The sequence below is a fragment of the Melopsittacus undulatus genome, chromosome 6 (assembly GCF_012275295.1).
Source record: "Melopsittacus undulatus isolate bMelUnd1 chromosome 6, bMelUnd1.mat.Z, whole genome shotgun sequence".
Classification (NCBI taxonomy): domain Eukaryota; kingdom Metazoa; phylum Chordata; class Aves; order Psittaciformes; family Psittaculidae; genus Melopsittacus; species Melopsittacus undulatus.
The window spans coordinates 51,660,122-51,686,160 of NC_047532.1; the positions used below are offsets into that span (position 1 = coordinate 51,660,122).

Below are 26,039 nucleotides of genomic sequence, written 5' to 3' on the forward strand. Positions count from 1 at the left end.
ACGGCTGCCATCACGCGGACGCTGTATGGCCGCCGCAGCGCCGCCAGCCCAGCAAGGCGAGCCCCTGCCAGGCTGGGGAAACCGGGAACTGGGTAGCAGGACATGGGCTTATCCTCCCTTCCTCCCAAAGGGCAACTGCAGATTTCCCAAGTATTCCATTAGAATTTTTATAGTAACATAGTATGCATAGTATTGTTTGTGGTCTTTTATTAGTCCTCCAGTCGGACATTCATAAATACGCTTGTGGCAAGGCACTTAGGAGAGCAGTCCTGCTGCTCAGTTTCAGGTTTTCTCTGGCCTGCTTATATACAGTCTTTAATTACACTCCATCCTGTCACCACAAACCCAGTTTTATTTCCCTTCTAAATAAACGTCAGGGTTTTGAAGATAAGGAATGTATCTCCACCTTTTTCCTTGCAAACATGAATAGGTTTTTAAGGTATGTTAGCTTTATTCAAGCCAGTAGAACTTTTGGAGTCCAGTGTGTGAGCTCCATGTATGGTAAAAAGAATGCAAACCAAATAGTCTTGGTATTTGGTTCATTTGTAACAGCAGGGTTGTGGGGATTTTTTGTTTGGTTGGTTTGGGTTTTTTTGGGGGGGGATTTGTTTTTCAAAAATAAGTACAAGGAAATCTAGCTTTCTGCCAATTCTACTTTTATTCTTTGGTATACTTAAAAAGAGCCTTTAAAATACTTTCAAAAAAATATGAGGATTCCTTACTTAACTTTAAATTTGCTTTGCATTTCAATGCAGTTTGTCTTAACAGCAACAGCTAAACAGCAAGACATTTTGTCATTTCACCAGCATTTCCTACAGCATGTCTAAGAACTCCTTTAGAAATCAGTGCAGTGGACCAAGTAACCAATAAAACTTTTCACAGCATTTAAAAAAATGAAAATAAAGCTTTTAAAGCACCCCAATAATTTGGTCCACCCTCGGGTACTTAAAGCTGCTTTTTTATTATCTTAAGATGCCATCACCAAGACACACACCTTACTTAGCTTCACAAAATTTCCTTCTGAACTTGAGCCTATTAATTTGGATAAGGAACAGTAGTGAACAGAGAAGTACACTAGCCAACACAATGTATGTAAACTCTTGATTAACAAATTCAGACTTCAAGGGAACTGTTTGGATAGCCAGAAGCTAACAGGAGCAGCAGCACATTCAGCAGCCCTGCTTTATGCAGTCATCAAGGACATGTTCAGACGTGAACAGTCTTATTCAGCCCACATATTAAAACCCCTAAAAATTTATTAAATGCTTTGATAAATAAAAAGCATGAGAAGGGGAAAACATTCAGGGGGAAGCCAGATTATCTTTCAATTAGATGCATTTAACTACAGATTCTACCACTGGCTTGGATGGAGGCCCCACTGTCTTCACTTTAAGAACAGTAACACACATACTTCTCAAGCATATATTTCACCCAAGAATTATAATGCCCTCAAAACGGGAGTGAGATTTACTGCCCTTCCAGCATTTTCTAACCAAATATCAAAAAAATGCTGCTTTTGCAGAATGTCAAGGAGAAGAAAGGGCAAAGGAGCAAAAATCCAACCCGTGCTGAAGTTGGTAGCTGAGGAAGTTTGTCTACATTGCAGTGAGATTCCCATCTGCATTTCAGTGCAGCTAGTGTGAACCCAATCAGTGCAGGTTAAATATACGTCAGATCAGTGATTACTGTGTTCTGACCTCTGTGGCTAAGTCAGACATTATACATTCCTGCTATGTATTGCAGTAGTTAAGCAATCAATGTGGTTTTAAGAGTATGTATTCTGTGCTACACATGCCTCCATTTCTTCACATAGTGCAAATTTCTCAGGGTATGTCAACAAATATTCAAGCTGTTCTGTCACTGTCTAAATGGTCCCTTCGTAATGCATTAGATCAAGATACAAAACCCAAGTTCAATTCATTGTGTCACGGTAATGTTTCTTTAAAGACATGAAGCATGGCCACTTCGGATCTCCTGCTCCCCCTGGATATACATATAAGACAGAGATGATACTACTTCTCTTCCTCAGAAGGTTGCTATGAATACATTCAGTTTTGTGAAACATGCCTGTGAGAAGCTAACAGAGCCTGCACATATGCCATGCTGAAAAGATTTACCAGTTAGCATATTGCATCATGTTTTCCACCACAACCACCTCCAAACAAGCTACCACAGACTAATTAAATGTCCCAGGGTATGTTCCCAGCTATGGAAACCAGTTTAAGGTTAGAATTGTTAGCAGGTCCCATGTGCTCTCTTAAGTCTGATCTCTAAGGGTGCTGGTTCATGGAGCTAAACAGAAGAAACTAATTCTGTTGCAAGACAGTCAATAGCATTTCACCCACTAAGTGTCTAAACTGGTCCACAGGAAGCTCAGATGAGCTTCAGCAGCAGCACACACAACATGACCACCGGGCATGGCTGGGGATACATAGCTGTTGTTGGCAAGAACTGAGTTGTCACACTGGTTCTACCACAATCACCCCCCACTAGTATTTAGCACTTTAACATAGCTTCTAATGCTCAGAAGTCTAAGAATAGCAATTAAAAGCTGCTGAACTTTTTAGTATTTGCCATTACAACTGGATCTACCAACAACATTTAAAAATACCACATAACCTTAAAATTACTAACACCAAGCAAGATGGATGTTTCCTAAAATGCTAGAACTGTATCACAACACAACTATACTAACGTACAGAGGACTGTGCATACAACACACTTCGTGCTTTATTACAATCCCTGGAGATACCCAGTGGCACCTCAGAGGTTTTGAATTCAGCCTTGATCAACACCAATGGGAATGAAAGGTACTACTACTGTATTTGAGTGCCTTCACAGAGCAAAGGTAATCACAAATTTGCAAAACGGCTTTTGGGAAACAAAGTGTTATGTATGTACAGACCATAACTTGTTGAATACAGGTTATTAACTCAGCCTCAGCACAGCCTGTACCAGCATGACACACACCATCAGAGCCACATTGTATCTTACCTGGATACTATGCTAGAACCATTGTAGAGGTCACTCGCGTAAGACAGTGTTGCCAGAGGTCGGACAGAGTTGTAGCGTGTGAACTTGGAGAGACACTCCTGAAACTCATCCAGCTGGCTTGTGGTTCTGCTGTCATCTAGGGACAAGCGGCAGCATCAGGGAGGAAAGAAACAAAAGATAAACTCAGCAGCAAACAAACAAACAAAAAAAAAAGAAGTAAATCAAGATGTAGTCTTCAACATGACACTATCTCTGCTTGCTGTCTGCGGTCAAAACCGCGTCTGTTCTCACCTCTAGCATTCCCTGAAGGCACCACGATTTTTCAGAGCACAAATTAAAGTCTTTCTACTGCAATGCTGTGTGAACTTACTGTGCTGAGAATCCGCGTAGAGATTACAAATGCAGCTTTCCTGGTAAACTCATTTATTTTATTCAAATTCAGAGCCCATGAGCCACATAGCTATTAACAGAAAAAAAATCTTTATGCATATCAAAATACACTATGTGTATATAAAACATGTCTAATTATTTTATGGAGGTGAAAATATATTCCTTTCTCTATACTTCTGTTACAATATGCCTATATTTGATGCCAGTTACATTCAAAATACTTTTACTAAAACATATTCCTCTTGTTACTCCAAAAGCAACAGAGCTATGGGAGCTGTTTCCGGTCTGGAGAAGGAAGACGAGCATGAAACTGAAGATTCTCTGTACTATAAGTTTTGTGAAAATTATGACCTTCAGCAGACAAGGTGAAACTGAGACAGCCTAAATAATAATGATAAATATTCTGTGAGAAACTGAACAGTTTGCTACAAAAATTAAAACTAAATCACAGTGTAGATAAAGTCATTCCTTGTTTCCTCAGAAGTCCCAACTTTTCTCGGTATAAACAGAATTTGTATTTAACAGTTTATTTAAACCATTTTAAAATTATTATAGTGAGGCCACATGGGATCCCACTAAGATCATGGATCTGCAGTCAAGCATTGGGTAGAGCCTCCAGGCTTTGTAATAACTGCCAGAATTTGCAGCAATTTTCCCTGTCCTCCTCTAATGCTCCCACCCTCACTTCGACTTTTTTGCACCAGTGAAATGTAAAGAAAACTAGTTATTGCTGTTCTCCCAGCAGTAACACAGACCACCTTGGTTTACAGGTAGCGCACACCTCATCTCCTCTTAAACTACAGTATCCAGTGCAGCAGCATAGAAACCACATATACAATTCACACAGCTGAGACAAAATTCCACCCACCAGTTAAATTATTCTTAATCCACTTCCTTATTAGCAGCATAAGAAAATGACAAAAGTTCCCCTATTATAAAGTTTTGGAAATACAGAGGTGAAAAAAAAGGAAGAAGTTGATCTATAAAGGCAAAATAGATCTGCTGATTCCTTGTGGAAAAAGCGGAATAATCACTTTTTGCATCCCGGTAATTCCTTGCCATGAGAAATTATGTATCTCTACACTTGTAAGGCATTCTGAAGTGTCCCTTTTATGCTACTTTATGCTTGATCATACAAAGGAACATTGAAGGCTAGTGATTAGCATGTTTAAGGGTAAAAACATATGTTACCCTTGTCAGATGCATCAAAAGGGGCAAAATGAACAAAGTGCTACTCAAAATGAGAATCATCAGGACCTGACCACTATAGGAAACAGCTCAAAAAAAAAGCACAGTCAGTGTTTTTCAAAGATGGTTTTCTCTTTCAACACTATGATAAGAACAAATAACTGCTACTCTTTCATTTCCCCATTTAGGGACCAAGCACACAGTCCTCCTATTATTTATTCTGTATCTGTGCCTGGAAAACAATGTTATTTCTCAAGACATTTTTCTGTCAAAGTGCAAGGCCATTTCATAATTAAGAGTTATATTTTGTCTCCATTCCCTACTAGAACAGTCATAGAAACTTCATGCGAAAAGCTTTAAATCAACATCAAATCCTATTTAAATTAAATTTAAAATGTGTCAAAAAGTAGGAATGACTTAAGAGAAGAAAGCTTAATCAAGTATTAGAGGTTATCGCTGATTTAGGAAATAACCTGAATTTCCAAATCCTCTGCTCTTGGTGCAGCTAACACATACGAATACACAAAAACAGTTTCACTGCATTCATATTTATAGTTCCAATTATGAAGATAGATGTCTTTTACAAGGGAATGCTGGGAAGAACCCCATTTGTTATCCTTGCTTAATAAGTATTATTTTAACATAAACAATTATGCATCACCACAATAGTACAGCATGAAAACATCTCAGTGTAAAGTACTGTATTCTATAAAGCATTTGCTGGCATTTCAAAGGAAGCTGGCTGGTCACATCCAACCAGCTTCTCTAGTCTTGGAGCTACTGCAGCACCCTTCCAACATTCTGCATTCCTTCTTAAAGTCATTTTGATGTGTGTTATGAGAACTGAGCCAGTTACTGCTCTGAAGCAGGTAGTAGATGCAGACATATCCAAAAGCAAGCTCCCCAGAAACACACTGCAGCCTTTAAGGCCAACTTTTAAATAATAATAATAAAAACCCACCCCCCCCAAAAAGAATTTAAAAAACCCAAAAAACAAACCAAACACGACTCACATGAAAACCCAAAGCTCATTTTTATTTATTTATTTTTAAATGAATAACCAAGCTAAATTTATAGAGGAAAAAAAAAAAATCAGGGAATTCTACCCTAGCTCTCTCACTGCTCTATGTGTCCTGGAAGGCTGGTCCATGGCTTCCAAGGCTAGAAGCATAGATACTCTACTGCAGCAACATCTGCCTGATTCCCCCTTGTCCCTACTGGGTTTCTTCCACCCACTGAGGGCTGGCTGCTCTCTGCTCCTAGTTCTCCACACTGGCTGGAACTGCATGCTGCAAATATCCTGCCTGTCACAGCCCTTTGCCTGAAGCTTTTTCCCCCAAAGCTCATTTCTTCCCCAAAGGGGCCACAGAGCAACTCCTCACCCTCAACAGACATATCAATTTGACCCAGTTGTTTCTTAAGAAAATCCTGCCATGTAATTAAGAACCATCCATCCACTAGGTAACAATGACTCTAGCTGCTGTCACACTGTTAGTCAATTATGAATGAGACAATCCAGGCAATTGTGAAAACAGCTTCTAATTCCACAAAACAAGTCTTAAATCTAAGGTGTGTCCCATGGGACCACAACACTACTGCACACTCAGCTTTTATATTCCAAGTCATTTGTTAACCGAGACTCAAACTAGACAACATACAGGACAACCTTCAAGTGTCCTTTTGCATGCTAAATACAGGAGAATGTACCAATTTATGTTCATACTTCTGCAGTATTCCAATAGCAATGTTTTTTAACGGCTGTGTTTACACCACAATAGAGAGACAACCCAACCACTGCTTTCAAACATTTGCATCCTCAGAATGAGCATCAATGAAACAGTTTATTGTGGGTTATGCCCTTCACAGTACAGAATGTCAAAGCAAAACATGTGTCCCTCTAAAGTGACAGGATTAAATTTTCTAAATTTAGTAACTTCAAAGACTGATTAAGAAAAAGAAGACTGGATGATCTGAGTAACACATAAATATACATAGCAACATTCTCATGCATACAAGAAGAGAAAGCTGCTCTATTAAAAGCAAGTCTTTTCTGAGGACCGGATACTGTAAGAGATAACTAATGTCAGAAGTTGAACACATGCAAGAGGAACTCACCTGAGACACGTGTCATCCTGGTGGAAAAATAGCACTGCTCTAGGTCCTCAAAATGAGCTGTGAGACGCTTGCGCCGTGAGGCTAGTGTGCTGTTATACCATGGCTGCTTTTTGGTCTAAATGGAGGAGAGAGAACACTTCAGAAAGGTAAAGCCAGGCCTAGGTTTAATTTCAATAAATTTTACTAAATTATAAGCAATTTATACATTATGTGTGAAGGGTTAGAAGTGTAAAATGGCAATAAATTAAGATCCTGCCATATCGACAGTTATTCTTACAGTCCTATGTTGCACCCTTTAACTTGACAAACAACAAAGACCTGCTTTTAGACAGTTCTTGTTTCTTGAACTTTTGCAAATTTACTCATTGTGGCCTTACATGCAAGACACAGCAGCAACCCTTGGGGAGTCACATCTTGCATTTATACTATTAGACATCAGAGGCCAAAGATACCAGGCTTTTGGGTTCATAAATCAGACTGTACAACAAATACTTCCTAGATCCCTATCAGAGAGCTCATTAAAAAGAAGTGTTTAATTTAAATAGCTACTGGATTCTTTTGAAGCAACTCAGTAACTCTCCATAAAGTTAAGCAAATAAGGACAGAAGCAGAAGACACCATGAAGTTCAGAGGCTAATAGAAAATAAGTCCATGAAACTCATCTGTAAAGCTATTTTCCAACCTACACCAGCAGTGAGAGGTAGAAGCAAAGAATTGAAACTACAAGCAAACCAGAAAATAGAGTACTTCTTGTTTTAATCACTAGTAAGGAAAAGAAACAAATTCCTCTATTACAAGAATCATGAAGAGTACCTCACTTTATATGTAAGAAGCATCACAAATTGCATATCCAAAGCTAATGGGGAAATTTTGAAAGATGAAGAAGATGGTGGTTCTCAAATGGAGAACAGCCCTGACCACGTATAAGGCCTGTAATGCCACTCAGTGGCACAATCTTCACTGTGTACACTCCCCCTCAATCCACACAGAACAGACTGCCCTCGTTACAGCCATCAAGCAATTAAAGAACAAACTAAGCTTACAGCCCTCTCAAATTCTACTTATACCTTTACAAACAGTATCTAACATTTTAGGGGAAAAAAACAAACCCCAAGCAATGAAACCTGCAGATGCCGCTTCCTGCATGAGGCCCGTGGCTATACACTGACATCATGACTTACACTTCCACATTGACAGCACCTATGGTCTATGCAGCTTGCTTTACCTCAAAAACAACTGCAATTTCAACATACAACTAGAATGCTGGACTCCTACATCAACACCTTTTAATCACAATGTTCTAAAATTTCACTGCTTTAAGAAATGCTTAAATGAACACTCTTATAGCATCTTCCTATTAATTTTTTGCACCAGCCTACAAAGGGTCCAGCATCTCTCATCACATCAGGAGTGATTAGAGTTCAAAACAACTTCAGGCATCCCTTGCAGTCACTTCAGTCTCAAGACAAGCCATCCGCAACATGATAAGCAACATAACACAAGCTTGAGGCTGATCTGCAGATAAGCCCAATCCACATGAAGATGGAATCAATCATGCCAAGTATTTGCCTGCTATGTGATTACCTGCTGGGTTTGCAGAACAAGATACCCCCTGTCTCAAGCTGGCACATGGCAACCAAGCTGTGCTGGGAATCAGTCTGCAATAGCCCATTGTCATCATATTCTCCACAGCTAAGCATTTTAAACTGCTCCTGTTTTACCAAACACACATTCCGTTTCTATGGCTCCCGCTCCCTCACTACTTGTTAAGCAATGCTGGGAAACAGGAAGAGAAAAAATAAGGGAGAGAAAAATATACCCAAGCAGTTTTTATTCAACTGCTAACATGACTATGGTTGTCCTAGTTGAGGACATTAGTTCAGACTGCTCTGTTATCAAGGCAGATTTTACTGTCTGAACTTTATCAGGTGCTCTGAAGAGTTCAACAACAACTGTGGAAAAGCTTCATAGCTACACACAGCTTTTTATTTCTAGCAAAGAAAGGTACTGCCCCAAATACTACCTGCAGAATTCCTCAAGCCTAAGCGACTTGCCTACTATTTACTTTGGAAGGTCTGCTTCTGGAAGAAAACTGTCCTGTAGCTTTGCAGGATATAAATTTTTCCCTAAGAACAAGTTTGTGAGCAATACACAAAGTTATTGACAAGGCAAGCTACACTGTCCATCCAAGTATATCCAGTAGTGCCCAACCTATGATTTTTGCTGCCATGACTGACAAATAGAAAAAAGCACAACTGAATCTGTATTCTTAGAACTATTTTTATGATAAAGTCTTTCTGAAAATAGACTACCCTTGAATAAAGGGTTTACATTTAAAGAGTTCTTTTAACTCCTCATCCAAACACATATTAAGTTCAAAAACTTGTACTAGAGTGCAAATATTGCACTCTTGAGGACAAAAAATTGAATATGAAGAAAAAAAATTATTCTCACATAAGTAAAACTGTCATACAAAATGACTAGAAAGTCTAGGTTGACTGTTTTGTGTGCCTACCAGCAGCATAGCTATATTATTAATTTTGTCTTTGAAATTGAAAGGTACCAAGACAAGTAGTGTCACTGGAAAACAAACACCCTGTACCATATCAAAGTCATGAACATAAAATCTCCACCTGCATTTTATCTGCCCTCTGAAGTGAGGTAGCTCTTTGTTCAAGCAAAAACCTCCCAAGACCACAGCAGCAGGAACAAGCACTTTCCCCACAGACCAGTAGATGTAATTTTCTAATTACTAATTAGTTACACAGCTGCAAACATCAGAACCTACATGCACACATATATGTATATCAGCCCAAAATTCAGGTGTTTATCTGTTTACATCAACTACTCCATCAAATAAGACCCAAAAACATTTCTACATGTTAATTTACCCTTTTGACTGCCTTTAAATTTACTAATTTGATACTGTTGTGTGCCATGGATAGTCCACCACCACCAGAGAGCACCAAAAGCACCAGGTGGCACATAACCAACAGTCCACATGTCCAAATCAAAACTGTTTAACCTTTTTGAAACTGTGTATCAGTGATATCTTCCCAGCCCAGATGAATCACTCTGAGCTTCAAAACTACAGCAGTGCTGTTTGGTATTTGGTAGGCTCTGCAATCAGTTGGTTTGAAGGCTGCCTGCCAGGCAGTTTCACTATATAAACAACTTTTTACCTTTATGTGAATTTAGAATAGTTTGTAAAGCACTAGTGAGGAGAAACTACAAAATGACTGTATATTTGGAGAATGAGTGTTTCTTTTTTTGAAGTTCAAGTTGGATCCAAAGCTATTTAACTCAATGCAAAGAGTCAGGGATTTACCTTCCTTCCCAAAAGCTGACCACTTGGGAAAAGAGAGGAAAAAAAAAAAAAGGAAAAAATCCCCTCTTCCACTTTTGGGAATAAAGTTGGATGTCTGAATATATTACAATAGATTTCTTTGATGGCATCAGTGTAGACATAATCATGCACAGTCATTCCTTCAGCTGTAGTCTTGACTTCAGTTTGCCCATATAACCAGTGATAAACCTTTGCAAGAGTTGAGTTGACAAGTACCCTGCGGATTTGTGCCTAAGCTCTGACATTTGTGCCTAACCTCCACATTCACTCTCTCAGCCCCCTGTGCACAGACATATATTACCTTACCTGAGAACTGCCACTGAAGCCTGGAGGCTGGCTATACTCCGTGGAGTCAATAATACTACTGCAAAACCAAAAGAAATAGTCTGTTTAAATCACTGTACAACCATCCTTTATAGTTTTTAAACCTGTTTTCTATTTCCCCTTTATATCCTGCAGCATACTTGCCTTTGAAAACCATTTTACAGACAGGGAGCTCAAGATTATTTTTTTGTTTTGGGGTTTGGGAGGGATTTTTTAATTCAGGGATCTCCTACAGCAGAATGCTGTCACACACAGTTATGTGTAGTGCAATCTAATAATTCCTAAATACAATGCAAAAGCGTATTTTTTGTATTAAATATGCTGGATAAGACATTGTGAAAATAACATGCTACCATTGCTTTTCAGTTCCTTTAAGAAAAGTTTAATGCCATGGCATATGAAACAGCACTGCGAAGAGAAAAGCTAGAGGAAGCATCTTAAAACAGATACTAGTATTCCAGACATCTCTGATGACACACAAAGGACACAAGTAACGAAACACAGAAATGAACTAAAGAAATACAAACAATCAGGATTTCCATTACTAGAAAAAGCTACACCATATAGAGCTACATAGTGTCTATAATGACACAACACACCTTAGATCACTGTTTTCAAAACACAGCACACAAATGCAATTCAAGAGATTTACCTTTAAAAACAGCAAAAGGATCTACTGCTACAAGCAGAAGTGGTTCGGTATTCTTGCACATATGTGCAAAGTATTTAGCTCTCACAATAACACTCCAGAGCCAGATTAAGCACCCTTAACAATCAAATTTAACATACGTTTAGGACAAATGAAGGTTAGTACACAAGAACACCACTTTATTATTTATGCAGAACACATTGCAAACATCACCACGATTTATTTCTAAAAATCTTTGTGACTTACTTGCTAGTTCTATGTTGTTTGGCTTGGACAGAAAGAAACTATTTGGGTTTGTCCTTAGTCTTACTTATGAGATAACCTTAAATTTAAGCACTGCTTGGGAAAGCTGAAGGTTTCCTTAAAAAGCTGGTAGAACACTGCTATAGGTCCTGGCTTTGTAAAAGATGATTGTACCTACTGATGTTTAGTTAACAGCTACCAGAACTGATGCCTACACCTGATATTCTTGGTCACAAAACACATGGTTTGACTGAACTCCTGGTCAGGGGACCTGTACATCTAGAAAGATGAAAAAATGTTACTAGTACTAAAATATTTCCCTGAGCATTTTAAAGCTCCCCTGGAGGTGGAGGGAAGTAGAAACAGAAGATGAGAGATTATTTTTAAAATCTCATTAGTGGTTAACTTGTAAGATGTGATTGATTTAGCTTCTGTTACAAGCAAGACAAAAGCTGCAAACCAAGAAAATCTGAGGAATAAAAATCATTATTTGCTGCAAGCTATTGCAAGGGAGAAAACAGCAGAGCTGTTTCAGGCATGGCCAGGGACAATGAACTTTAATTTAGAATGTGGCCACATGAAATAATAAAACACATACAGCAGATCCTGCTAGGAACAGCATAAATAACACGCTCAGCTGGAAAGCAATGAAAAAGTACTCTACTTCAAGACAGGTACAGTGGCAATTAACAGCAAAACACACAAACTTATAGAGCCTGGTCTCATTTTGCTGCAGGTTCTCTGGTGATATAAAACCTTTTGAGAATGCAGACATCACCACCCTAACCAGAATACAAATTCAAAGTAATTTCTGTGAGGTGACAGTAGCTGAGTTGACTGCCACATGCATAAATGTTTTTCCTTTTAAAAACAGGCAGCAAATAATCAGAAAATTACAAAAGTGCCCTCTAAATTCTTTGTAAAAAGCTGTAATATTATGTCCAATTAGGAAATTCAGCTACACTAACACAATATATTTAAAAACCTTCAACAACAACACAGCAGCCTGCAGACTATAAACCCCATTGGTTGTACCCTTACAGAGCTGGGCAGTAGTAATTACAATAAATGGAGGGGAAGGAGATCAGGATTTCGGTAACTGAATTAGAGTTATCAAGCAACTAATTCTTACATCAGAATCTTCCCCAGAAATTCCTATTACAGTGACAGTTCATTATTGCTATTACTCCTGCACATTTACTCACTGAGAAGTTGCTTATTTGTATCTCCTGATAGCACTGCTTACTGGTAGCAAAAATAGCACATGGGCCTGTTCAGAAAAAGCCTACCCAGAACTATTTGTTCTTTTCCCTTATTCTTCCCCTCTTGTTCTCTATTAGTATACAAACGCAGCAAACTGCAACACTGTAAACAAGTGCTGCGCTATTACCCAATGCAGTATTTCACCATACCCTGTACAAGTATAACAGAAAACACATGTCTCTTGAAGCCAAGAACGTATTGAACATGATAGGCATGCTTGTTTTTCTGCTAAAGAACTTATGAAGGAAGATGGAGGAGACACAGCAATTTCACATGTTGAAGATGTTAAAAGTGTGTGGGGGAAAAAGCTACAAACAATGAAAAGAAACAGAATTAATGAAGCAAGCCCATGATTTAGAGGAAGTAGATGAATAAGGGCAAGCCACTAGAGACCAGATAAAAACAAATTCCAAAGAAATCTATTTTCTTGAACTTTCAAAGGCTAAAGAGGTTTTCTTCATCTCAGCACAGGTCTGTGATAACCTTTTGTTGTAAGACACACAAGTAAAATTTTATACAACTAGCAGGGTGTTATGCATGTTAACAAGTTATATTCCAATTTAAACATACCGTTTTATTCACTGATAAATAAAATGGTCTCTGCAAGTTTAGTAACATTTTAACACGGAAGTAAACCCATGACAAACCACATTTGTATTTCATTCTCAGCAGTTCACTGCATCTCTAAAGTGCACTTTGCAGATTACATATTTCAATTAGCAGAGCTGAAAAAAATAAAAAATCAGCATATTTTAAAGCTCCTCTTCATTGTTCTGCAGCATTCTTTCCAAGAAGGAATCAAAGTTACAGCTTTTGAGACACTCTCCAAAACTTTTAATGTTGAAAAGAAAATTAATTTCTAGGGGTAGACACTTCTGGAGGAGTTTTCTGGTAATTCAAAGCAATGCAATTACTTGAACTACACAAAAATCCTGTCAGGATAGGACAGCAACAGAAGTTAGGGTCCAGTAACGACTGATGCCTGTTGAAACACTTCCTTCACATAATTTTGTCTTTAAGCACTCAAGACTACTTCTCAATGCAGGAATGGCATTGGGAAACAGAAAAGGGGTCTTCTCAAGCCAAGAGAAAAAGGCAACCCTTAGAAAATCCCTAAATATCCTACTATATCACATCTTTGGCATGTTGTACCAAAGGAAAACCCCGGAAGTTCAAGACATAGCTGAGATGGAGCCAGACAAGTGTTAGGATGATAAGGCAGGAAGTAGAGCTCTTGGTCCTTGCACCTGCCACGCTCTAATTTGCCACTATCTCCCAGCAGACCTGAAGCACAAGACAAATCCAAAGTCAAAATATTTTGGACACTATGTTACACCTTCAAAATCAAGAACTGAGAATATTTCATGTCCAAGGATTAATCAAACAGGCATAAAGTAACAATAAGAAATTCTCAGTAGACTGAAAACAGTGTAGTGTTTAGTGTGAGGTGTCCCTGCCCATGGCAGGGGGGTTGGAACTAGATGATCTTAAGGTCCTTTCCAACCCTAACTATTCTATGATTCTGTAATAGATACCTTTCTATTCATAAATACAGTCTTCTGTTGAAAAAAAAAAAAAACAAACAAAAAAACAGGAAAGGTTTCTAAGCCTGAACATGTAACAGGTGTTTAACATGTGTTTAACATGTAACAAATTCAGCCCAACCAGTACTCAAGCTTTCCCTGAGCACCAATACCATGAAGCAAACAACAAGCAATCTATTTAATAGCCAATAACCAGGAAACTAATAGAACCTGACAAGAAACTCATCAGCTTCACAAAATTGCTTCCTGGCAAGACAGCAATAACCCACACCAAAAACCACACCTGTACCCCAAAAAATTAAACAGTGAATTGCTGAATAACAAACACTATTCCTGTCCTTTCCCTCAGGGCCGTATTTATTTCTTCATAGAAATATGATTGTGGTCTCAGTGTTCAGAAATAGCATCTTGTGAGAAATCCCAGCCAGTACTGCTAGGGTCCTTACCAGAGTATCTAAATCTCTGTAGTGGAAGAAATCTGACCATTTTCTCTTACTTCTGGGCTATCAGGTTAGGGCTGCTAACTGCAGAGGAAGGTAACAGTATAATTTTGTAACAGAAGTCAACAGCTTAGAAAACTCTACTAAGAGGCAGGAGAGAAGACCATTTAACAACTTAACCCTGTGAAAATGAAGACCTTTCTTATGCTAAGAACTGCATGATGTTCAGAAAAGGCAGCATGCATTTAATAGTAACATTTCTTACCATAGAACAAAGACTTATGATCCAGGTTACCTAATCCACGCTACATTTAAAACCATGAGGTTTAGAAGAGACTTTGTCCAGATGCAGATGGCTTTTTCTTCGCTGCTTTGTTCACAGCAAGTTTATACGATCAAAAACAGAACGAGAAAATATTGTACAACATTCAAAAAATAGTTCTGCTTGTGCTTTGGGCATGGCACAGAGAGGACTAGCAAGTATAGTGCAACATGCACAGCTTGAAATCCAATTTCTGAGTTGCAAGCTCCATACCTGTGTGAAGGTGAGGGAGCCTCAAACTGCGGCACCGTACTGTCCTCACTGACTGGGGAGTACAAGCCACTCATCTCCTGAAACAGAAAGTCACGTTACAGCAAAGCTGACACAACATGAGTAGTAGACACTGTCTTATACTCAGTATTCACTTGATTTTTGTTTTTCCAAGCAGATGACTGTCTGTATCCACTTTTATTCAACTCACCTAGAAGTCCCTACTGTAGCTGAAGAAACATTGGGGTCAGATCCCCCCACCTTCTCATTCCAACCACATTTCAGAAATCTTACAACTACAGTGCTTTTTGCCCCAAAAGAGGCAGTTCTGGAGCTTATACTCAAAAAAATCGATTGCTTTAGTTACCATCCAATTGCCTCCAATCCAACACCTCCCTTAACCATGGCAGAACAAGCAAGCTGCAACTACGTTTTTGAGATACGTGAAAATGTATCTAATAGCCTGCGCAGCTGGAAAGTAATGCTGGATATAGGTCATGGCAAGAACAGCCACAAGATGACAGGACAAAGGTGGTATCATAGATCTTCTTTTAAGTCTGGTATCATCCATCAGTCTTCTGTGGGGCAAGTGCAAAAGAAATAAACTTTGTACATAAATTTGGCTTTGCACTGGCAGACTAAATCATTGTTGTGTACCCAGTATGAGGCTACCTTTCATCTGTTTGAGAAATGGAAGCCATGCAGGATGCTGTAGCTCATTAGCTGGGGGAGGGGGACGACAGAACTGTTCCAGGACATTACTGGTGCTTTTCAAATTCCCACCAGGTGCCCATTAGGTTTTAGGTAGAAAGCAGGATATTTGTGACAAGCTAGATCCCAGGCTTTAAAGGTCAGAACCAAGGTCACTATCACACACCAGAAACATACCCCAGGTGCAATCCATTGAAGTGCCTGATTAAAAAGCATAAAAGCAGACAGCTGGATATTCTTTGAGGGATCCCACAGCTTCAGGGATAACTTCTCTTAGACCTGAAGATCTATTTTACCAGTCTCAAGGAAACACGCCAAGATGCATTTTTCTCCTCAAGAGCCGAGAAACATTTAGGGAAATAGGTCTGAAAAATGCTGTTATCTACCAACATACAACTGGCATAGTTATGAGCTAAAGGGAAGATCCAGCAGTTGTCAGTTCTATTGGTATTTTGATAAGTCACCAGCAGACATATAAATTGGACATGAAGAAATCTAAGAGACTTTTGGACAGTGATTGGAAGCTTGTGCTGACTGCTTGAGACAAACAAGAAGAGAGAAGCAGACCTCCAAACTGATCCCAAGAAGCTTTAAGGGAATGCTGTTTTAAGAGGCAGCAGTTTGATGCATTCCAAACATCAGCTTCCTACTCCTAAATCAAAACAAGAGGATGATTAAAGGACCAAGCAGGAACTTAGAGTCAATAAGGACAGAAGAATAGAGCTGATGGGTTTACAATGATGGCTGCATACAAAGAGTTGTGGTCAATGGCTCCAAATCCTGCTGGAGACCAGTAACAACTGGTGTTCCTCAGGGATCAGTGCTGGAACGAGTCTTGTTCAACATCTTTGTCAGTGGCATGGACAGTGGGATTGAGTGTGCCCTCAGCAAGTTTGCTGATGACACCAAGTTGTGTGGTTCGGTTGACACACTGGAGGGAAGGAATGCCATCCAGAGGGACCTTGACACACTTGTGAGGTGAGCTGATGCCAACCGTAGGAAGTTCAACCATGCCAAGTGCAAAGTCCTACACCTGGGTCGGAGCAACCCAAAGCACAGCTACAAGTTGGGCAGAGAAGAGATTCAGAGCAGCCCTGTGGAGAAGGACTTGGGGGTGTTGGTTAATGAGAAACTGAACATGAGCCTGCAGTGCGTTTTTGCAGCCCAGAAAGCCAACCGTATCCTGGGCTGCATCAAAAGGAGTGTGACCTGCCCCTCTTACTCAAAGGAGGTAGGTCAAAGGTCAAAGGAGGTGATCCTGCCCCTCTTACTCTGCTCTCATGAGACCTCACTTGGGAGTATTGTGTGCAGTTCTGGTGTCCTCATCATAAAAAGGACATTGAAGCGTTGGAATAAGTTCAGAGGAGGGCCACAAGGATGATCATGGGACTGGAGCACCTCCCACATGAAGACAGGCTGAGAAAGTTGGGGCTGTTCAGCCTGGAAAAGAGAAGGCTGCATGGAGACCTCATAGCAGCCTTCCAGTATCTGAAAGGGGCCTATAGGGATGCTGGGGAGGGACTCTTCATTAGGGACTATAGTGACAGGACAAGGGGTAACAGGTTCAAACTCAAACAGGGGAAGTTTAGATTGGATATAAGGAAGAAGTTCTTTACTGTTAGGGTGGTGAGGCACTGGAATGGGTTGCCCAGGGAGGTAGTGAATGCTCCATCCCTGGCAGTGTTCAAGGCCAGGTTGGACAGAGCCTTGGGTGACATGGTTTAGTGTGAGGTGTCCCTTCCCATAGCAGGGGGGTTGGAACTAGATGATCTTTTCTGTGGTTCTGAAAATACTTGAAGAATAATTCTTAGCAGAAAATCTCAAGAAATACCCATCATTGAGGGATTAAGATAATTGTATCAGGAGGTAGGAGTCCAATTCTGGTTTAACATGCAGCATGAACTGCTACTGCTCCTACCCAGTCTCTGCATTATGGCTTTCTTGTGCACACCCAATACCTCTCCATTTTAAGAATGGCATGCTGCTAAGATTTAAGCAGCCTGTGCAAATATACAGAACAATGAAACATACAAAAATCATAAGTTATGGTCAATATACTGGCTGTTCATTTCTATTACTCTAAAATACTACCAACACAAAGGAATTGAAAAAATACAATTCTGTAAGAGGAAGGTTTCAACAAAACTCCCTCTTACCAACCTGCAGCTTGCACACATCAACTAAATGAACAAATTAAAGAATGTCTGTTAATTTTCCCATTACTGTCTCAAATGCCATAAATTTAATACAGCAGCGCCACAGCAAGGCAGACAGCTTGATGAAAATGAAAAAATGCCAGAGTCAGAACAATGTCTGGGCACCTCACCTCTACTCGTTTAATATCTTCTTCCAGAACACTTAGCTCCTTCTGGATCTGCTCCAGTTGCTGTGGATAAGAGAACAGGAGAAGCCTCAATCAATCGGCACTGCACCATTACCAAGATAAATTACAACCTTTTCAGAGAGGCACCTGAACTATCTCAACTAGCATGCTATACAATTCAAAAATTCACTAGGCAAGAAGCTCATATGCATAGATTAACATAAATGTACACACAAGCCACATTCACGACAAAGTTGTTATTGTGAAACAATGCAAAACAAGAACATAAGGTACTTTGTTATCAATCACAGAGATCTGCACCATTCAATCTAATACTGTTAAGCTCCTCTAACACCTTTCATGCAAGTTAACTGGTTCACAAACACTGAACGTAAGAAAAAAACACCATGAAAGACAGGGATCATTTCACCCTTCAATAAAACACAAAATGTTTTGCTAAAAGGTATTATGAGTACTTCTTTTGCTAGCAGTTAAGCTGCCATTTGACAACTTAAACTTACTGATAAAATTTGATTGGCAAAAAAACCCCATTATGACAATCAGGAGATCTGCTCCTGGCAGCAAGCAAGCAAGCACCACGTGGTGTTTCCTTCATAGGTGTGATACTTACCTCAGATTACATGAGAAACTGCAGTCTAGCTAACTTCAGGCTAGCCCTGAAAGGGTCAGAAGGGAACTTCCATCTCACCAGCCAACATCCCTTTTCCTTTCTTTGCGTCACATGTAACATTTTTCAGGTTTTTCAATTTCTTTTGAAACCTGGCTTCTCTAATCTCTTGTAGTTGTGAAGCTACAGGCTTGACAATTGTTTTTCCCTAAGCAAGAGCATTATTTATTTACTTACCAGCTCTAATTCCCACTCTCATTCAGCAGAAATGTCCCATCCAAACCCGCACACAGCCTGTACCCAGCCTTGCAAGACTCACACACATGCACTTCTGTAGTTGAGAGCTAAAAGTCTGGACGTAGACAGGCAAAACTCTGCTTCAGTGCAAGCCTGGTTCACTAATACACATAAGCCTAACAAAAACATTGAGAACTGGCAGTCCACCTGATTCTCCTCAACTCACAGTAAAAATCTACAGACAACTAGCACTATGGCCTATGCCTACAAGCTGTTAGCAAGTCTGCTGAAAGCTTATTAAGCACAATGCTCCATAATGGCCAGAAAAGTTTGTCATTTTGAATTTACCAAGGAATATCAAACTGCCCTAAACCAAAGTTACTAACATTGCAAGACATTATCCTTAGTATGACATATTCCCAAGAATACTTAGCAAGCTACTCCCAAAGACTTACTCAAGTGCTTAAGCTTGATCATTTAAGCGGCAGAAAGTTTTCTTAAGCAAAACCAACTTAAAACCCCACTATTGATAAGCATTACAAATATCTGTGTGCTCTGCATTAGATAATCCACCATTTTGTCTTTTCAACTTTAAATAAAAAAGCTCCTGAAGACAGACAAAGTAAGGACTGCTGGGTCCACACCTATTCTTAAAATGTCCTCTTCTTTGGAATGAGGTAATATTGTATTTATACTGTACTCTCTCTACTCTGACTGTTTCAGCTTGTATTTGAGTCACAGAGCATACAAGTTTAATGGTTTAGAACTAGACTGCCACAGATCATTTACAAACCACTACAGCATAACAGATAATTCCATTTCCACTTGCAAAATTTACAGCAATAGTAGGTAGTGCTATAGCTCCAAGATTAGTGGTAAAGTTAAGTGACACACAGCACAGGCCCTACCTAACTCAGTTCTAGCAGACAAATACCATTAGTCCCGCACTTTCATCAATCCCATTTAAAAAGTAGTTACAAAACCACTTAGAAGTTCCAAAGTAACAGCAAGGAAATCAGCTACTCTACAATGTAGTGGCTCACAGCCAAACTGGATGACTAAAAAAATAACTGACAGTTGCTGCTATCACATAAACAGGAGACCTTTTTATAGGAACAAGAATAGAGACCTTTTCTACTGGCCAGCTTTTAACTATTGCACAGAGCCAGAAGTACAAGATTCAGGCTTTCATTTACTAATTCTTTCTTCTAGTTACATTAAGGCAAGCAATTTGAACCTACCATAAAATTACCCAAAAATAGCAAGTCTAAAAACTGGCAAGTGTGTTTCATGTTTATTTCAGGAAGAGTCTTCTCATACCATCAGCACCAAATGAGTTACTAATCTCCACATTGAGACTTTTTTTTTCTTGTGGTAGGTTGGCTCAATTGTTCCATGGTTTAGCTTTAATCTATCAAAGATCTTAAATCAGCCCACATTCATTCCAATTAAACTTTGAAAAATGAGACTACTAATTTATAATTGCCAGCCATTGAGGGACATTTCAGGAAACCTAACTGAATTATAGTCCTTGCAGTCTATCCAGATTGATGGGCCCTTAATTTGATTTTCACTATGTTGGGCACAGAAAGCAAGCCAAGCCTGTTCCGGTGATGGGCAGTATCAGGCCTGTCAAACTTCAGATTAAGTCAGCAAAACCACTTAGAATGAACACTAAAATGTATGCTAAAACAGAAGCATATACTATAAACTCTCTTCTCAGAGACAGATGCTTTCCCAGAACTGAAAAGGACAATGTGGACACAGAGAAGGCTTTAATTCAGCAGCTAAACCCCATCATTTAACTCCACTGAATGAACCTTCTGGTCCACATTATATACAAACACATACATACAGAAGAACCTCAAAATAGCCAATGTTTCTTGTAATTTCTGGAAAGAGAATTTCAGACATTTAAGTCAAGAAGCTACCACACCAGGAAACGCAGGCTTTCATATCTTTTTTTTTAAATGTAACCTTTCAGATCCAAACTCCTTTCACACCTGCAAGGTAGTTCCCCCAAAACCCTCTAGTTTAAGTCTGAATCTATCTTAGACAGGCATACAAAGAGTTCTTCAAAGACAATTCTGTGATGGATTATGTGGCTGAAGGGAAATCCCCTAGTCAGAGCTGCTCAGAGACAGAGATACTCTGCCATAATCCTGAATTTCCACATAAGGCTATTGGGTAGAAATATTAGTTTCAACTTACACAACGCTCAACACCAGGTCACAGTCAGTTTGATTTTAGTTGGCTATCTACTAACAAGCATAGCTGGGCACAACACTGAGGTTTCCTCCTTGGGCTTCCTGTTTTTCCTGGACTGTGGCCCCTCAGGAGTGGCTTCATCCTTTGTGTTTGTACAGCACAATGAACAGTCCTGACTGGGTCTCCTGGTGCCAGGTCTAAATGTTTGCAACATGCTAAAAGCTCAGCAGAGCCTCCTGGTGCCACAGATACAGCCTAGAAAAATGCATGAGAGACAGAGTCACATACCCTTGACCACTACCTTCACAATTCCAGAAAAAACACAAGCAAAGAACACAAGTTATTTTCTACAGAAACACCATAAAATTACCAACAGCATTCCACCAAGAAGCTTAAACAAAGCACCTGGATCCAAAACCCTCAAGTATTCACCACAATATAAACCATACATCAAGATAAACAGATGAGAGTCTTACCAGAGGGAGCATCTTTTTTCCTCTGGACACACAGCCATTGCACCAACAAGGACAGGGTAAAAAGTACCATCTGTCCAACTAAGGAAGATAAATCAGGTCATCTCTGTAGATAACCCCTTCATTCTATCCCACAACTTCAGCCATCCAATGTGATCTATTCCTGCTTCTTGTTCTTCCATCAACCATGGAAGAAACAAACACAAACTTTAGTGTCAACTTCAACAGTCAGCAGATCCTCTCCTAAAGGTACCCAGTGAAATTAGTTTCTTCCTATAGAACAAAAGACCTCAACAACTGCACAGCAAATAAGACCAATTTATCTCTCTGGAAAATAGCTGTAATTCTTATCCATCTCTGGGCTTTCCTTCCATTATTGCTTCAGATACAGAGCCTATCATAGCACACACAACTACTGCAAGAAAGTAATCTTCAGAATTTAGGTATTTTAGCCTTTGAAATTAATTGCAAATCTTACTTGGCCTGACATAACACTTCACTATAATGAAGTCTTTGCACAAGTGGAAAAAGGTGCAAGGTATCTTTCAGTATGAAGAACAGAGCACCTGAGCCTCCCCAAGTTACTTTCATTGTTGAAACATGGCATCCAAACCTTTTAGACACATAAGCAGCTCATCTACAACACATTTATCTGCAGGGAATACTTCTCTCTAATCAGTATTTCCTCCAAATGGTAAATGTTGCTTGCAGGGAAGAGCTAACGAAGAATAACATGAGAATAACACCGTGGTTGTTTAACACAGAATTCCTAAGGTTAAGAGGAAGGAGATGCCTGGCTGACAAAAAATAAAACCAAACCAAGCCAAACCAAGAAAAAAAAAAACAAAAACCAAAAACAACCCAAAACAACCAACGATACAACCACAACACCCCACCAAAACACCACACCAATCCCACCCCACCAAAAAAAAGAGAAAAAAAAAAAAAAAGACAACACCCAGAAAAAAACACTTTCATGTCTTTAATTTCCCTCCTCACTTAAACTGAGTTTGGGTTGCAGGAGTAATGTTTTGAAGGCTTACTGGTAGGGTATGATACAAAAGTGTCACAAGAAAAAAATCTGGGGCAGGGACCAAAGCTGTCTGAACATTCAGATTACTTGCCTTCAAGTTTCATCTATCACTAAACACACTACTTAGCTCCTCCTGCTTGGTTGCCCCATCTTCCTCTTTGGAAAGACCTTCTCCACTGTAGTAAAGAGAATCACCTATTACACAATGATGTTTATATAATAATGTCTAGCTTGCTGCTTATAAATTAGTTGTATCCTCAACTTATTGTCACTGCAGTCAGAACTCACATCTCTCATTCAGTTGCTTAGAAATGTAAACAGATTTAAAATACCATTTTTTTTAAGTGCAGTTGATAGAAAAAAGATTACTATAGCTATAAAATGAACCTCAGGAGTCCTGGAATGTAATCAAGACTGTATGACAACATAAGAGAATGACTGATTTCTAGTTCTGTCACCTCTTCCTGCTTACTCATTGATTCATCCATGTGTGCATGTGCAGAACAGTAAGACTTGACAGGTGAAGCGATTAACACAAGGTAATGACACCCCTGGAGATTTCATGCTTTTAATTCCCTGCAATTATCCCACAATAACTAATAACTCCTTTTATTTTTAGTATTTAACATGCTCACAATATGGAGTAAGTGAAGACAGCTGGATAGATACATGCATTTAGGATGAAAAATAATAACTATTGTTCTGAAGTGCTGAGCAGGCATTCAGTGCCACAAGCCTGAGACATTTCAGGATTACTTCTCCATCCCACAATATTTAACAGCTGAAAATAGTCCACCTGTGAATTAATAACTTAATGTAGCATTATTAAAAAGAAAAAGCCCAAAAAACATTAAAAGAAAAGTGATGTGAATGCATCTAGGGAACATCATCTCTACGTTGTAGAACTTCATTTGTGATACTACTCCGCACTCAGTATTCTCCTTTCAGTAAGCAGTGGTGCTACTTCACAGAACTAGAAAACACTTCATCAGGTAGCTGAGCTAACCATGTCTTAGGATAAATTTTATATACAATAAATACAGTGGTGTCTAACTTAATTTCTTAACATTCAAATCCTGATAAGACAATTAGTAAGGCCTTGTTTTAAAGCAATGAATATAACACTAAGGAGATTTTTTTTTGAACTGGTATTATTGGCCCTCTCACAAGGTGTTCAAGATGAAAGAAGGTGACCATTTAAAAGCTAACAAAGTTAAACTTGCAAAAGTATTTATGTAACACAGCTAACAGCATTAAAACTCCAGCATGAAAATATTAATTTTAGAAAGCCGCAGGTTTCCCCTGAAAATAAGAAAATTGGAAGCAAATCAAAACCAACCAAACAAAAACACAAAACCAAAACCCAACAACACCCGAAGTCAAGTATTTCATTACAAAACTTCGCCTTCCAGACTCCCTGGATCCTTGACTTCAACAGAAAAGATCGCTGGATCAAAGAAAGTGAAGAGTGCGCATTCAATTAAATGTGCACACATATGGAAAGGCACACAGCCACACTAAGTCCACCTCAGAGACAACCAACAACTCTGTATATTCAATATATTTCTCCCCTCCAAAACTACATTATTTTGTTGAAAAATTATTTTCAAGCTTTAGCTATTTGTTTTCAAGCTTTTTCAAAGGAAGATGATTTTTTTTTTTCATTACTAGTGCCAAGGACTTGTTGTTTGCCACACTGCTATAGGTAAAAAACCCAAACAAACAAACAAGAAAAAACCTGAAAGACACACACACACACACACCAATAAATCCACCCTTACAACTTTAAAAAAAAAAAAAAAAAAGAAAAGACTTGCAAATACCTTTGCACAAAAAAAACATGTAGTGAACTTCAGCTTGAAAGGTCAATGTTTTCGAAAGTTATGAACACATCAAAACAGGATTTCTAATACAAAATTCTGCAGGTGCTGAACCTCACATTTATCTTCTTGAGAAATTACAGAAGGACAAGAAAGAGGCATTTGTCAAAATACTTGACTAGAGCACTATTCTGAATTCATAAGTCCATAAAGATATAGTTTTCTTCTATATAAACCCCTCCAATAAGCTCTGAAGTCACTATTTCATGAAGGCAGATTAAAAAATGCCACAGAACTTGCAAGTAAAGCAGAGTTGTAGGTGGTTAACTATACACTTTGAACACATTATACAGGTACATTAACTCAGACAATACTTGCATTAACTAATTAAGTACCTAGCCTCCATGTAAAAGAGTATGTTTGCAGTATGTAACAAATACAACCTGTCAAAGTAGTAAATTGAATCGTTTCCAGTAAATTGAATATTCAAAGAGGCATATTAAGAAACAAAACTACCAGGAAATATTGTATTATTTTCAAAATATAAGGCAAAAAACCTGAAACAAACAGTCATACACCAAAAAAGCTTTTTATTTTTTAAGAATGGAATGTTGATACGCTGGAGGGAAGGAATGCCATCCAGAGGGACCATGACATGCTTGAGAGGTGGGACAATACCAACCTCATGAAGTTCAATGAGGCCAAGTGCAAGGTCCTGTATCTCAGACAGGGCAATCCTGAGCACAACTACAAACTGGGCAGAGGCTGGAGTGAGAGCAGTCCAGAGCAGCACTTGGGGTGTGTTGGCTGATGAAAAGCTGATGAGCCAGCAATGTGTGCTCACAGTCCAGAAAGCCAAGTGCATCCTGGGCTGCAACAAAAGGAGCGTGACAAGGGGGGAAATTTTCTCCCTCTACTCTGCTCTTTTGATAGCTCACTTGGAGTACTGCATTCAGCTCTGAGGCTCCCAACACAAGAGCCTACAAGAAAGCTGGTAAGAGACTTTTTGTAAGAGCAAGTAGCAATAGGACAAGGAGGAATGGTTTTAAACTGAGAAAAGGGTAGATTTAGATTAGACATTAGAAGGAAATTCTTTACTATGAGGTTGGTGAGACACTGGCACAGGTTGTCCAAAGAAGCTGTGGATGCTCCATCCCTGGAAGTGTTCAAGTCCAGGTTGGATGGGGCTTTGAGAACACTGGAAGTAGAAGGCATCCATGCCCATGACAAGCGTTGAACTAAACAATTCCCTTGGCTCCTTCCAACTCAAACCACTCTGTGATTCTATGGGCTGAGTGAAACCGCAATTACTTTGCGGTCATCTTTACTTGAACGGGGTTTGCATTAGGAAAGAAGAAAAAGAAAAGGTAGTGTTCCTCCCCATAATAAAGAATGTTCATACAACTCAGGTCCGTGCAATACATTATAGAAGCATTACAAGGTCCACGCATGTTCCTTGAATTCCATCATTATTTCTTAAACTGCTACCTATTACAGCATCAAAAAAACTAACAAAAAAAACCAACAAAACCCAGAAAACTTTGAAGCTCTGATAACATTCCTTTGCTTTATCACATT

The 26,039-nt window shown here is 39.2% G+C and overlaps 1 protein-coding gene across 2 annotated transcripts in view; it reads right to left on the reverse strand.

The window, feature by feature from the left end:
- The window catches only part of COP1 (COP1 E3 ubiquitin ligase), a 130,474-nt gene that overhangs the window by 87,289 nt on the left and 17,146 nt on the right, over window positions 1-26,039 (reverse strand). For both annotated transcript variants that reach the window (XM_034064224.1, XM_034064223.1), the window contains exons 7-11: window positions 18,066-18,125; window positions 15,032-15,108; window positions 10,340-10,397; window positions 6,688-6,802; window positions 2,995-3,130 (exon numbers count right to left, since the gene is read on the reverse strand). In XM_034064224.1, coding sequence (XP_033920115.1) covers window positions 2,995-3,130; window positions 6,688-6,802; window positions 10,340-10,397; window positions 15,032-15,108; window positions 18,066-18,125 — 446 coding nt within the window. The remainder of the gene's footprint in view (window positions 1-2,994; window positions 3,131-6,687; window positions 6,803-10,339; window positions 10,398-15,031; window positions 15,109-18,065; window positions 18,126-26,039) is intronic.